The sequence below is a fragment of the Mesoplodon densirostris genome, chromosome X, assembly GCF_025265405.1.
Source record: "Mesoplodon densirostris isolate mMesDen1 chromosome X, mMesDen1 primary haplotype, whole genome shotgun sequence".
NCBI classification, from domain to species: Eukaryota; Metazoa; Chordata; class Mammalia; order Artiodactyla; family Ziphiidae; genus Mesoplodon; species Mesoplodon densirostris.
The window spans coordinates 21,111,359-21,126,454 of NC_082681.1; the positions used below are offsets into that span (position 1 = coordinate 21,111,359).

Below are 15,096 nucleotides of genomic sequence, written 5' to 3' on the forward strand. Positions count from 1 at the left end.
GGCTCTAGGCACGCGGGCTTCAGTAGTTGCGGCATGGGGGCTCAGTAGTTGTGGCTCGCGGGCTCTGGAGTGCAGGCTCAGTAGTTGTGGTGCATGGGCTTAGTTGCTCCGTGGCATGTGGGATCCTCCCGGACCAGGGCTCGAACCCGTGTCCCCTGCATTGGCAGGAGGATTCTTAACCACTGTGCCACCAGGGAAGTCCCAGTCCTTCAGTTCTTTTTTTTAAGTTTTCAAATGTACTTTATTTCTACAGTCACACCATATGTTAATGGGTACATAATGCTTTTTACTTGGCATCAATTATGAGTTGCTTTGGAAACAATTCAGTATTAAACCAGCTGGGATGATTACTGTTCTCTCCATTCCTTTGGGGGTGACTGCAAACAGGGGACAGGTTCCATTCTATTCCAGTTTGTGTTGCTGTATATGCCCATACAGCAACGCGGAAAGTGGCTCCACTGGCTAATACAGCATTACCATATTTGTCATGGAAATCAGGTACCTGCTTCTGGTGGTCCTGCCTTGACATTGTTTGCTGAATGCTTCGAACTCCGAGACGATTTAGTGTGTTTTTGGCCAAGGGAAGCATCGTAAAACTGAAGACAGAAAGGCGGCAACTCCAGTCCTTCAGTTTTGACTTCACCTTCCAAGTCAGTAGAAGCCCGGAAGGCCACTAGTTGGAGGGTCACCTTCGGGAGTGCATTTTTGCCCACACAAAGTGGGGTCCCTCCTCAGCTCTTTTAGTAGCTGGCATAGCTTAGATCACAGCAAGTCCCTGCTGGGACGGGCCTTCAGCATCATCTAATGCAGGCCCTCGATTTACCAAGGTCAGCAGCTAAATCCCAGAGACGTCAAGAGACTAGCCCAGGGTCACATAGTGAGCTGGTGGCAGAACTGAGACTCAAACATTGTTTTCTTGGGCTCCGGCTTGGTGCTCTTTTTACTCGGCCACGGCGAACGGGTGTTGGCGGCCCAGCTCTAGCTCATACAGATCGAACACGAAACTGACTGTGTTTTTTCTGACCGCTGTGGTTTGCTCAGCTGAACAAGTCGAAACTGCTCTGGCCAGATCGACCATTAACTTTTGAAGTGAACGGAGTTGAAAATTAGAGTCAATAATTGACAGTGGGGCTGGCCCTGTAAGTTCTGCACATACTTGTAACTCTTCACTCTACTCCACCTCAGCTTCCCAAGCATCTCCTCCACTGGCCTGTTATGCATGTTTCATCGTGTCTTATGGTGGGGGATCATTCATTGGGGTAAAGCACTGCCCTCTTTTTTTTTAAAAAAATTATTATTTATTTTAACATCTTTATTGGAGCATAATAGCTTTACAATGGTGTGTTAGTTTCTGCTGTATAACAAAGTGAATCAGCTATACTTATACATATATCCCCATATCCCCTCCCTCTTGCGTCTCCCTCCCACCCTCCCTATCCCCCCCCTAGGTGGTCACAAAGCACCGAGCTGATCTCCCTGTGCTATGCGGCTGCTTCCCACTAGCTAGCTATTTGACATTTGGTAGAAGCACTGCCCTCTTCCTCTTTTGTAGATGTCTCCTGCCAGGGGTCACGTGGACATGTCCCACTCCTCGGCGCGATTAAACGGATCAGAGGCTTTCCTCCTCCAGAGGACACCAGCCAGGAGAGCACTGGAGAGGTGTGGAGGGAGGGTGAGAAAAGATAGCAGGTAAAGAAGACGGGTGGGGGCAAAGCCAGACACCTGTCATTAAATGTGTGTATGTTACTGTTGTGGGAAATGCAGCCAAGAGCTCAAACCAAACATAGAGTCAAAAGGGAAGAAGAAGGAACATTTACTCAAGTCTACTCCTTCTAGGAACTAGACTGAGTGCTCCCCAGAGATTTTTTTTTGTTAACTCATACAACAACCCAGGGAGGTTGTTACAGCCCCATTTTCACGGATAAGAAAACTGAGGCTCTGAGGGAGCTCAGAGAACCCTGATGAAACCCCAGGGTGATGAGCTCTCCAAGCCTGTGCTCTCTCCTTTTTAAAAAAAGCTCATTTCAGACTGGCTTCCTCTTTACTATACCCCTAAGCCAGCTTTTGGAAGGTGCCTGGTCAGGCTATTTTCTAAGATTGGAGACTGAGGACCAAAGAAGTGATGTGACTGTCACAGGAGCAGAGTCTGACCTGCTGCCTATGGTGGTTGCCAGGGCTTGGGTCACCATGGCTTTCAAGGCCCTGCCTGAACTGACTCTTCCATTGGCTGTCAGTGAGAAGTGGTGGTGTCACTGTCAGGGAAATGGTGGGCAGCCCCCATCAGGAGAAGGGCAGCCACGGGTCTGCATGTTCAGAGTTGACCATGATCCCTGGTCCAGTGCTTCTTTCTCTTGCCTTTGCACCACACGTTCATTCAGCACACACTTCACCCCGGCATCCTCCTCCTCTTTTAGTTCCTTCAGCCCCATGGCTTTTTTTATTTTAAAGCTAAACAAATACAAGTCAATGCTTCGTGGGGGAAAAATAGACAGTGGTTGAGAGTGCTGTCTATAACACACTCAACCTGTTTAGAATATTAAAGCTAGAATTTCAGAGCAGCGCTTTCCGTGAAGCACTGCTGCTCATTCAGTTTGGAGAGACGCGTAAAACCAGCAACGAAGTGACTCGATACTTTGCATGCCTTCAATCTTCGTGACAAAAATCACCTATAATTGAGAGTATGAGCGTTTTTTTGTTTTAAATTAGCGACAGCTGGAAAGACAGCATTGAGGTGAATGCTCAGGATAAGGGGAAAGCCTATTTTTTTAGTGTTTTCTGCTCTGTATAAAGAATGGCAGCACTTGCTTTGACATTGAGTTTTCACTGTTTCTGTTTCAGTTTGAACAGGGGACCCTGCTGTCACCCCTGCCACATAGGCTCAGAACAAGTCCAGCTGCTGATGGCCCGGTGCCCACCGCCCCCCACCATGTGAGTGTCACAGAAAGCAGGGAGGACCACGGTCTTCCCTGCAACAAGGCGCTGAGGGTTTGGGAGCACTTTGGCCCTGAGAAAGACAAGAAAAGCGTGTGACTTACCATGTGAGAGCAGGAAAATGCCCTTCAAGGCACAACACCGACTTTGCCTTCTTGCAAATAGGGAAGCTGAGCCCAAGAGTGAACAGGTATCTTCCTCGGGGTCAATACAGGGTCTCGTTTGCAGCAGTCAACACAAGAAGCCAGGTTGCTGGACTCCCAGGCCAGCGCTTTCTCAGCCATCTCCTGCTCTCCTCTCAGACTCCAGCAAAACCAAATGCATATTTGGGAGCGCACTGCTTAGTATGCAAGCCAGCCTGACCTTTATGCTCCCAGAATTGGCAACCTTTTGTGGAAACCATGGAAGGACAAGGTTCTGGAAAAATAATGAAAAGCACACCACACTGTGGAGACAACCAGAAGCCCTGATCAGACTGCGGAGTCCTCCTCACCTTCCAAGTCCTGAATCCCAAGTATATACACACACGCAGCAACTCAGGCTGCCCTAAGAAAGAAGGAGATGCAAAACCACAGACCTGACAATTCAGCCAGTTTGCTTCCTCTTCTGCCCCCCTCCCCAATCTCCAAAATAGGGCTGATTTCTAGAGTATCAGGATCTCTGTTATTCAGTTCCTGAGAGAAACTGGTTCCTGGGAGGTGGGCCTAGCCCAGAGCTGCAAGAGGTCTCGGAACGTCCTGCCAAGGTCCAGGCCTGGCCTCAGGAGAACGTGGCACTTTGGGACACACACAGGAAGAGTTCCCTCTTCTTAGCAGGAAGCCTCCTCACCCCAGGAAGGGTCCTCTGAGACTTGTGGGCTCCCCTACTGCCCCCCAAAGTTTCTTCCCACTTTTAGGAACCCTGATATATGAAATCCACCATGAGAGATTCACTTCTTTTTCTTATAGCATGAGGGTGGAGGAAAGGCTTGTAAATGCAAATAGCCTCCAGTGAGCTGGTGTATATATTCACACTAGATTGTTAGTGACATATCTGATCTCAGAAACCAGACTTTACAGCCCCTTCCTGTTCCTTCTTTGCACAGAGCAAAACCACCAACCTTACTGCCCCTTGCTCTGAGAGTCGGACTGTATGCGAATGTGTTTGTGTTCCTCTTCGTGAGTGAGTAAGTCCTGATTGTTCCCTGTACTGGTTACCACTCTCCCACCCCCACCCAAGGCGCTTCCCCATGTTCCAGTCCCACAGATCTCTCTTAGAGCAGAAACTCCAAAGTTAGTTGCTGGGGGCATGAACGTGTGACCCACTGTTCCAGAAGTGTTTCTCTGGGGATCCACTGAATGTCATTATGATGGTGTAATGGTTGGGGAGGTGGTGGTGGTCCTCAGATGGCACCATGAGGAAAGCCACATACTGGAGAGAACAAAGAGGTTGAAGGGGTGGCCCGGGAGAAGGTAGGGACAGCTGGCAGGCTGAGCTCCTGAGGGACCCTCGTGGCTCCCCTGTCACCTGCCCTCGCAGACATGTCCTACAAGCCTGGGAGGCATCAGGGGAGCTCTCAGGGAAGCCGGGAGTTCTACCTTGTAAGTTGCTGCATCTGGCTCCTTAGTATAAGTTCATCCGTCAGAGTATTCCCCCAGGATGCTCCAGACAGGGAAAATGCCTGAAATGCAGGTTTCTCAAGAATCCCTCATGCCTGCAGCCAGACAAAGGGTCTCTCACTGTACCCGGTAGGTTGGGGGCCATGTGGAAGTCCAGCCAGGACTGGGGACATCTGGGGCGGGTGGGGAGGTAAGGGCAGGGGGCACAGCTGTGAAATCGCCTGAGAAGAGCCCCTGCCTTCAGTGGCCCGTGACTCAGTCAGCACCTCCGAACTTAGAGCAGCACGTAAACACTGCCTCATATTTGGAATTGCCCAAAGGCCATCCTCACAGTGACCCAGAGGGTCAAAAAGGAGGAATTAGTCCCATTTTATGGAAGAGGAACCTGAGGCTCAGGAGGGGCAGGTCATTTTCCCAGGGCTGCCCAGCAAGGAAATGACGGAAACTCAGGACCCCCAGACCGACGCTTGCTGCTTCACTACGCAGAGAGAATAGAAGAGGGATGGCGCAGGGTCCAGTGAGGGCCCAAATGTTCTGAGGCAGATCGTGGGAGAGGCTGTCTCTGGGGGGACTCATCTCACCGGCCCCCACCTCCCAGACAACGCTGCTCTGAGACACTGCTGTCACCCCGTGCTCCTTCTGCAGCGGTAGGACTAGATAGCAGTGGGCACTCATTCACGGAAATACCAGTTCCCGGTATGCAGCAAGCTCCACCCGAGCAACCGGATGGGAACGGTCTTGCGTTCTGAGTCCTGGGGACCTTGTCCTAAAGGGACATTCCTTCCTTTCTTGCTAATCCTTACATTGCTGGTCCTGCATCTGAAAAGAGCCTTTTGGACACCTGGCTTGAGGATGGTCTGCACCTATGTATTAGAAAAGGTGCTGTTAGGAAATGGATGGCTTCCTGGGTTCAAACGCTGAGGCTCTGCTGTGTGACCTTGGGCACATCCCTTTCCCTCTCTGGGCCTCAGTTCCCTCATTTGTCACATCACCTTGGATTAGATGGCCCCCCTCTGATGTAGTATTTAGTCATGTACGTTCCTTTTAATACATTTTATATGAGTGAAGGCTTCCTGTAGGCACAGGGCTTGATGCTGAGGATTGAGCAAGAAGAGGGGAGTAAGGGCCAGTCCCTGCTGTAAAAAAGCTCAAATTCCCATTCTGAAACGTTTTTTGGTCATGCTTTTCCTTCATGCTGACTTACCTTTTCAGAAAATGCCCCCGCTTCCGTTGGAGAATGGAAATTGGCAAGGAGAGAGGGGAAAAGGTCCAATTTGCGCCTTTGCTATTTTAGGGGAGGTTGAAATGACAGGCCAAAGTGTACTGATGTGCTCACTGGAGTGACCTCCGTCCCCCAAGACAGGAGAAAACCCAGGTCCTCTGCTTGTTAAGTGGTTTGAGCTCTTAGGCGTGAGGCATTATTACATAAATTCAAGCTCGCTCCAGATCCTTAGTACCCTGAGTTGCCTCAAGGGGGTAATGGCACTGCCTGCGTGTGCAGCCCGGGCGCTCGGGCCGCCGTTGCAACCGGAGCGAGAAGCGCCCGCCCGCACCACCTGTCCCCGCCGGCATTCCAGAGTAGAGGCCGAATTGGCAGCAAGCCGGCCCGGATCAGTCGCCGCCTCAGTCCGCGCGGGCCCTCCTAGGGGTGTGTCTCGCGGATTCAACTCCCAGCCGCTCCCGGACGAGCCCCTAAAGGCTTCTTCCTCTCTGGCGGGAGACGCGCGCGCCCCTCTCTTCGCGCAGCTGGCCCGAGGCCGCCGCAGGCGGATGCACGACCTCAGGAGACGCTGGGACCTGGGCTCCCTCTGCCGGGCCCTGCTCACCCGGGGCCTGGCCGCCCTGGGCCACTCGCTGAAGCACGTGCTCGGCGCGATCTTCTCCAAGATTTTCGGTCCCCTGGCCAGGTACGTTTTAGGCGAAAGCGGGACTCGCGCTCCCGGGCCAGGGCGCGCGGGAGCCGTGCGGGAAGGGAAGGCAGCCTCGAGGGGAGAGAAAGGCACAAAGTTCCGGCTGGCCCGCGGCGGCCAGGCTCCGGGGCTCTGGAGGGGCGCGGCGCGCGTTTGGCTACGCTGCGGCTCCCTCCCCGCGCTTCCGCGGGCACCCGTAGCGCAGCGTCTCCGCTAGCAAGTCGGGCTGCCGGCGGACCCCCTTCCCCCAGGGTAACTCCGAACGCCTGGCTCCGAGCTCCCTTGAGGCGTCCCCCAAGGTGGGCAGCCCGTTGCGGGCAAGAGCAGGGCTTCGGGGCGCACGGGGAAGGAGCCCGAGAGTCGGGCAGGCGAGGAGGCGGCGGCGTGCGCGCCAAGGGGAATGGGGGCAGAAGCGCCCGGGAGAGTCCGGCGAGCGAAGCAGGATGGGGATGGGAGTCACGGAGCCACCGAGAGTGGAACAAGACGCGCGGGGGCTCGGACCCGTGGTATGAGTTGAGGAGTGGGGCAACCGGGTCAGGCGGGGTCCCACGGGTACGAAACCCCGCGAAGCGGCTCCGAGAGCTCTGGCGCTGGGAGAGGGCAGGCGGCCAGCGGGAAGGAGTCGGGGGGAGGGGGGTGTGTGCGGCAGAAGCCACAGCGCTGAGCCTGCCGGGAAGGAAGGAAGCGGGGAAGGGCGCCACCGCCGCCGCCGCCGCGGTGGAGTACTCGGTGCCGAGGGGAGGGGGAAAGGGGCTCAACGGCGGCGCCAGGGGGAGGGGGGCGGTACGGGCGCACGGCGAGCGCGGGCTGAGCTGCGGGATTGACGTAAGGAGCTTGGGTTTCCCCCAGCGTCGGGAACATGGATGAGAAATCCAACAAGCTGCTGCTGGCTTTGGTGATGCTCTTCCTTTTTGCCGTGATCGTCCTCCAATACGTGTGCCCCGGCACAGAATGCCAGCTCCTCCGCCTCCAGGCGTTCAGCTCCCCGATGCCGGACCCGTACCGCTCGGAGGATGAGAGCTCCGCCAGGTTCGTGCCCCGTTACAATTTCAGCCGCGGCGACCTCCTGCGCAAGGTAGACTTCGACATCAAGGGTGATGACCTGATCGTGTTCCTGCACATCCAGAAGACCGGAGGCACCACTTTCGGCCGCCACCTGGTGCGCAACATCCAGCTGGAGCAACCGTGCGAATGCCGCGTGGGTCAGAAGAAATGCACTTGCCACCGGCCGGGTAAGCGGGAGACCTGGCTCTTCTCCAGGTTCTCCACGGGTTGGAGCTGCGGACTGCATGCCGACTGGACCGAGCTCACCAGCTGCGTGCCCGCCGTGGTAGACGGCAAGCGCGAAGCCAGGCTGAGACCGTCCAGGTGAGTGCGCGCCCGCGGCGGAGCGGGGCCCTGGGGCGCGGGAGCGGACCCGGGCCGGGGCGGGCGGAGGGCCGGGAGGCGCGGCTAGCCGCTGCCGGCGACCCAGGGAGCACCTCGGCGCCCGTGCGGTGGCGCCCCGGCGCGCGCGCTCGTGGCGCTGTGGCGGCTGCAGGAAGCTCGTCCGTTCCGACCTGGGACGGCTCCTCTCTCTGCCCGAGGGTTGGCCTGCTTGTCGGCTGGGAGTGCGCGCTGGGGAAGCGGCCAGGTGGCCCGGGACGAGCGCCCCCCGGCCGCCGCCGGGACAGGGTACAGCACGCAGACTCCGCACTGGAGGGCCCAAAAGAACTACGCTCTGAGTGCAGCGTCCCTGAGCCCCTCCAGCCTTTCGCTTCTTTTCGCCGCACCCAGGTTTCCAAGCCGCCTTTCGCTCTCTTCTTTCCCGCTCCCGCATTTCCCCTCCCCCCGCCTTTCCCCTCGCTTCCTCTATTTGCCTTTTTTTCTTTCTCGTGCTTGGGATCTTGTCAGCTCCTGGCCGCTCTCTCTTTCCTCTTCCCTCCGTTTTCCTCTTTCACTTTGTTTCTCGTTCTTTCTTTAACCCTTTTTGTTCTTTCTCTTCTTTCCTGACTTTTGTCGCCTCCCTCCTCCGTTCTCTCCACTGGCTCTGCTCTCCCTGGGCGAATGAATGTCCCTCTGCGGCTGTTTGCGGGCACCCAGAGAGAGCTCGTGGTACCCAGCTTGCGCCCCGCACTACTGGCTGCACGCCGGGCATCAGCGGCGCTTTGCGAGTGCGAGGGGCACCCCGCGGGTCGAAGGGCAGGTGGAACGCTGCCCCGGATCCCATGTGGGGCTCAGTCTTGGGAAACCTCTCCTGATTTACAAACTCTGAGCGTCAGAGCAGGGCGCCGCCAGGCAACTTTATGAACGCAGGGCTGACTCGGAAAGAGCTGTTTTATGAAAAGCCACTTGCTTTTGAAGCTAGGGCATTTTCCTGCAGCCAGCTGCAATGCCCAGTTGCTGGAGGTCATGGAGTGCCATAAAGGGGGGTGTAGGAAGGACTCTTTGGGGTGCAGTTGCCCCAGTCAGGGCTCCCATTCTGCGACTCTCCCTAAAACAGATGTGGGCTGTGGCAGGCAGTCCAGGGAATGGACAAGTTGAGTCTCATTGACATGGCCATGCTCTCTGTCTCCTCAGCGAGGTGACCACAAGGGTCCTGGAGGCTGCTGCTGCTACAGAGGCTGCTTCCCTGGACAGGCTCCCCACTCCCTCCTCTGCCTCCCCAGCCCCTCATGATGAGGGCTATGGCCATATTTTGTTGATGCCTCTTGGAATGCAAGAGCCTGGCAGTTTCTTCTGTCCAGCCCCAGATGAATGGAGCCCTCCGACTTCCTGGTCACCATTGAGATTTAGAGGAAACCTCACCCCCTACTCACTTTCCCTTCCCTCAGTTTACAGTGTCCTTTTTGAATGCTGGAATTCTGGGAGAATCTGTTGAACTTTCATTTCCCTTCCAGCACTAACCGTTATTTTTTTCCCCCGACCTAAGAGAACCTTGACCCTAGGAAGGTTGCTGTCTCAATCTGTTGTGAGAATTGTGTAAGCCATTGTCACCACAAGACTCTGGTGTTTAAGACGTTCGTAAACAGTTAGGCAATATTGAAAATAATCCCTCTTGCTGATAGAGCCTGTAGGTTTTGTGAGGGGTGGTGATGTAAAAAGCTCTTGAGGGCAAAAATTGAATTCCACAGCCATGGCTGTGGCATAGGAGTAAAAATGAAGTCTTGGCCACTATGGACTCCCCGGCCCTGTTTGGAATTCCTCAGGGCACATGTGCCTTTTAAAATCCTTTTGGACTTGTAGGTCAGGGTGTGACAGTATCTGTAGACACACATTATTATTGTGGTCTTGATTGTGTATCTGGTCTTTTGGCAGATTACTTCAGAAATTTACCATAAGATAACCAGGCCCCCTCAAGGGGAGGGTTCAGCCTCTTGGATGGCCCCCAATGGAAGCAAAATTATTTGAAATGAAATAAGATTTTCTTGATCATCAAAAGGGTGATACCACAGTGCCATCTAGTCTAGTAGAAGAAGAACCACTTTTTAAAAACATTTATTGATTTTATTTATTTATTTTTGGCTGTGTTGTGTCATTGTTGCTGCGTGAGGGCTTTCTCTAGTTGCGGCGAGTGGGGGCTACTCTTCGTTGCGGTGCATGGGCTTCTCATTGCGGTGGCTTCTCTTGTTGCGGAGCACGGGCTCTAGGCGCACGGGCTCAGTAGTTGTGGCACGTGGGCTCAGTAGTTGTGGCTCGCGGGCTTTAGAGCGCAGGCTAAGTAGCTGTGGTGCACGGGCTTAGTTGCTCCGCGGCATGTGGCATCTTCCTGGACCAGGGCTCGAACCCGTGTCCCCTGCATTGGCAGGCGGATTCTTAACCACTGCGCCACCAGGGAAGCCCAGAAGAAAAACCACTTTTTAAAGAGTCAGAATTACTGGATCTTACAGTAAACTTTGCTAGAGAAACACATGGCTATCCCCAGGGCATTTCTTTTATTTCCTTAATTCCTACCTACCTCCAGAAATCTTCATCCTGAAGAGTAGTCATAGCCGGAGGGTTCCAGAATTTCCCAGGATGTTGACAAATCCCTGCTTACAGGACCAGTTCTGTGAATTCTGATAATCTGTGTGAGAGAAGGTATGTACAAGTGTGTGACAGTGAGAGAGAGAGTGTGTGTGTGTGTGTTGAAAAGTTAGACAGAGGCAGCTTTGCTGGTGGTGATGCATGAGGCCGAGGAGATGTGAAAGTCAGCCACGGGGAGTTCCTGTGTAGAGCAGGCTTCCATGCCAGCTGCTGGTGGTTCTGTGCGCCACTGAGCTGAGTGGAATAGCAGCTCAGTCTGTTTGGCCTGGGAGTTCTGACACCTGGGCCTTCGTTCCAGGCCAGCCATGAACCAGCTGTATGACCTTGGACCAGAGTCTGTCCCAGCCTTGTCTTGTGGAGAGTGCATTCCAGTTTCTGATGAGCTTTTCCATCCCTTATCTCTGGTATTTCTCTGTAAACTTGCACTATGTGTAGGAGGAAGGCAGAGTGGGCAAAAGTCTCCCCATTTGTCCCATGAGACAGAAGCCCAAGGGGGTTGAAGGACTTTCTCAAGGTCATTGGGCTCTTCAGTGACACAGCAGGGACCTTACTGCAGCTCTGGCTGCTTCCACAGCCCTTGCTCTGTTGACTGTGACTCCATGAACAAGGTTTTTTAAATTTTTCTTTATTTATTTTGTGAAAGCACAGTGAGGTATTTCATGTGAGTCATTACCACAAAATGAACACTCAGTGAATGTTAACTGGTATTGTTATCAACTACATCATCACCGTTTCCAGGCATTTTTACACATGTGTTTGAACAAGTGATTGGACCAGGGTTGCCACAGCCATTGGGAAAAAAACACATTTCTACCTCCCTGAGGTTTTCTGCTCACCAGGAGAAGGTCTCGTGGCAAAGGGGCCTCTCATTGCCTAGTCAGAAATCGCTACAAGGCTGAGAAGGATGGGAGGATGCTGGGGACCTGGTGACTAAGCATCAGGAAGAGGCCTCAGCGGCGACAAGGGCCACCTTTTGACTCGCAGCCATCCATCCACATTGGGGGGGTGGCGCACGAGAGGCCACCGTGGCTGCAAGCCAAGACCTGAATTCTGTTCCCACTGCTACATTCGAGATGCTTCCCTGCCTCAGCGGATGGTGAAGTGCTCGAGTGATATATAACGGCTGAGTGGAAACGGCTGCCATCACGTTGCCTGGAGAGGACAAAGAGAGAGAGTGCTTGGCTGGCAAAAGGCACAAATTGTTTATTAAGAATCGTATTTCTTTTCAAAAAACCTAGCAATTGCATTTCATGCATCTGTTGTTTAGGGGCCAGAGAAAGGTCCTGCTCAATCTAGAATTACCAAGACTGTTTTTGAAAATGTGTCAAAACATGGTTGCTGACCAGCTCTTCAAACTCCCGAATTCTGCAGGCTTTTCCCAGGCCAAATTCCCTCCGTTTGTAGCCAGCTCTAGTGCATCAATGGGGCTGTGGGAGGAACTCAGAATTGGGCACCAAGAAACTGCACCAGCCTCATTCTTCTTCCCCAGGCACTGTGCTGGCTGGCACACTCGGGCGGCAGCTGGCGGCAGGGGAAGGTCAGGTTCCATGGCTACCCAAGTCAAAGAATCTGATCATCATATTCACATTGCATCCTAGACATTTAGTATCTCTACATTTTGCAGCAGTCTTACGGAAGAGTAATTAATTGTCACCTAGAAACCACTAGGCTATCACTGACAGGAAAGGACTACAAGGCATTTACATGGAGCATAACCTTTTCTCTTTCTTTCTTTTGTCTTCTTTGTGGTCACTCCTTTTTAATACCTGTGGTAAAGGCTTCCTTTTCTTTCCCTTTCTCGTTTAAAGGTGGCTCTTTTCTTTTTTTGGCCGTGTGCGGCTTGTGGGATCTTAGTTCCCTGACCAGGGATCGAACCCGGACCCCAGCAGTGAAAGCAGTGAGTCCTAACCACTGGACTGCCAGGGAATTCCCAAGGTGGCTCCATTTTGATAGAACCATGTCTTAGCAAGAAGTCCGTAGTGCACAAGACTGCTCATGGCTCACATGCCCATGCTCCACTCCTTCCCTCCTGCAGTGAAGCAGGACAACATGACAGGCTTTGGTACAGGGCAAGGCAGCGAGTGAATGGACTGATCCAGGCAGCAATGCCGTCCTTCTGGTCCTTCAGGCTGTAGGCCACTGGGTTCTCATAGGGGTAGCTTCACTTAGCTGGGGATGCTAAGAGGATACTAAGAGCTGTTATTACTCCCCTGCCACGTATTTCTCAGGAGAAGGTGAGAAATTCACCATGATAACATCTGTAGAACTTCAGCTGTAGTAGTTAGCATCTTTGCCCAGATGGCAAACATGTTGCTGGCAACCCAACAAAGCTCGAAGTTCTCAAGGTGGTATAAAAAGGTACTCAGAATTAGATATTGTTAATAGTAATTTTAGATTAGTGCTGTTACGTGGCAATAAGAATGTCAGAGCTTGTCTTTTCTAGATGTCTGTCATCAACTTAAGTAGCATGAAATAACATTAAATAGTCACCTCTTCCCTCTGTCGTTCGTTAAACAAAATTCTGCAAAACTGCCCATTATATTCCAGGGAAGACGTGTCATCTTTGCTCTCACAAAGCTTACAGTAGAACAGAATAATTTGGTGTTTTAGATATTTAATAAAGAAGATGGATTTTGTTTGAAAATGATTTGAATATCAATAATGTCTTTAAGATGTCATATCTTTACCAGAATATGTTTTAAAAATAGAGAAAAGTCCATCTGTTTATATAACAGTTTAGGTCTAATCAGCCAACTTTGTGGAGTAAGTATTATGGCCTCTGCCCAGTGCTAGCAGTTGGGGGAGATTAGAGCCTAGACAAATCCAAAAAAGTCAAGGTCACCATCTTTAGCCTCAAGTTCATTAAGATTAGATGGTAAAATGCAGAACTGTGTCGTGTATAGATGGGGGATGGGGGGGTGGGGAGGAGCATGTGACTTGGGGCAAGTCCATCCCCCTCTGTAAAATGGGAGATTTAAAGGAGATGCTTTCTAAGGCCTTTTCCTTTCTAAAGTATGAGGAGCAGGCCAGAAAAAAGGAGAGATCTGTTTGGAAAGGCTTCTAGGAATAGGTGGGTTGTATTTAGAAGAAAGGAGGCATTGTGGGTGGGTGTGGCATCCTCATGGCATCGTGAGGTCAAGTCACCTCACCTAGCCAGGGCTGGCCAGACCTGAGAAGGTTCATGCCTGGGGGAGGGTTAGGGAGTCTCATTGTAGAGATCCTGGAATGGCAGAAAGGAGGTTGAACCCCAGTGAGTATGAGAAGCTCTTGCATGGCAGGGATGTAAAAAACATAAAAGTAAATGAAGGCTGTAGTCCAGTTAAAGGTACCACCCTGATTTCAGTCTGGAGTTGAGGTGGTACCATTGACAACACGGAGAGGTTGAGAAGGCGATCTGCTTGGGGCTGCGAGGATACCAAGAACTGTGACCGGTCTAAGTTGCCTAGGCTTCTAGTGGCCAAGGCTTGTAAGGAAGTGAGAATGGGGGCTCTGGACAGGTTAGGACTTAGTTGTATAGGTAGGAGTCTCTGAATCCAGTTAGTCTGAATTCACAATTGGCATTATTATTTAAATGATAGCTGCAATTCACATGTGGAACTCTCAGGCAGGTAAAAGGCTGTTTGAAGAGAGGAAAAGATCGACAGTTATGATTACATAAAAATGAGGAGTGTTCATCTGTCCAAAAATAGCCAAAATGAAAAGGCATATGGCAAACCGATGAAAATATGCACAACAAATAAAACAGACAAAAGGCTGACATCGTTCCTGGATAAAGAACTTGGACAAATTGATTAGAAAAACAAAGGATATGACCAGACAATTTGCAACATGGGAACCACAACTAGTTTACAGACAGAGAAAAGCTCTTTAGCCTCACTGGTACTAAAGAAATGCAAATTTAAATAATTATATATAGGAAAACCTTTTTGCCTGTCTAATTAACCTGGATTAAAAAAAAAAAAAAACTCGTTATACATCACCACCACCACCAAACAAAAAAAGATAGTAGCGGGGCTTCCCTGGTGGTGCAGTGGTTAAGAATCCACCTGCCAATGCAGGGGACACAGGTTCGAGCCTTGGGCCGGGAAGATCCCACATGCTGCGGAGCAACTAAGCCCATGCACCACAACTACTGAGCCTGCGCTCTAGAGCCCGCGAGCCACAACTACTGAGCCCGCGTGCCACAGCTACTGAAGCCCGTGTGCCTAGAGCCTGTGCTCCGCAACAAGAGAATCCACCGCAATGAGAAGCCCACGCACTGCAATGAAGAGTAGCCCCTGCTCGCCACAACTAGAGAAAGCCCGTGTGCAGCAACAAAGACCCAACGCAGCCAAAAATAAAATAAATAAATTAAAAAAATAAATGAAGTAGTGGCTGTTATAATAATCATTATTATTTAAATAAAAGATAGTAGCCAGTGCTGACAAGGGTGTGGTACATACCATCATTCTCATATGTTGTTGGTGTGACTATGTTGGAATAATTCTTCCCGAAATAAAATAGATAATATCAACAGAGAACATTGAAAATACTTACTTCTTTGACCCATGATGTGTTTGCTGGGATTTTACTGAAAAACAATCCTGTACATGTTTTTCTATGACTCACTCACTTATTTATTTAGTTATTTATTTATGTATTTATTTACAGAT

General features: G+C 51.6%; 1 protein-coding gene and 1 pseudogene across 2 annotated transcripts in view; one reads left to right on the forward strand and one right to left on the reverse strand.

Annotated features, from left to right (window-relative positions):
• Positions 1–295: 295 nt before the first annotated feature.
• LOC132482472 (cytochrome c oxidase subunit 7B, mitochondrial-like) lies at positions 296–598 on the reverse strand (annotated as a pseudogene).
• Positions 599–6,008: 5,410 nt separating this feature from the next.
• HS6ST2 (heparan sulfate 6-O-sulfotransferase 2) overlaps positions 6,009–15,096 on the forward strand; it is a 290,382-nt gene continuing 281,294 nt past the window's right edge. For both annotated transcript variants that reach the window (XM_060087189.1, XM_060087190.1), the window contains exons 1-2: positions 6,009–6,436; positions 7,289–7,807. In XM_060087189.1, the coding sequence (XP_059943172.1) occupies positions 6,009–6,436; positions 7,289–7,807 (947 nt within the window). The remainder of the gene's footprint in view (positions 6,437–7,288; positions 7,808–15,096) is intronic.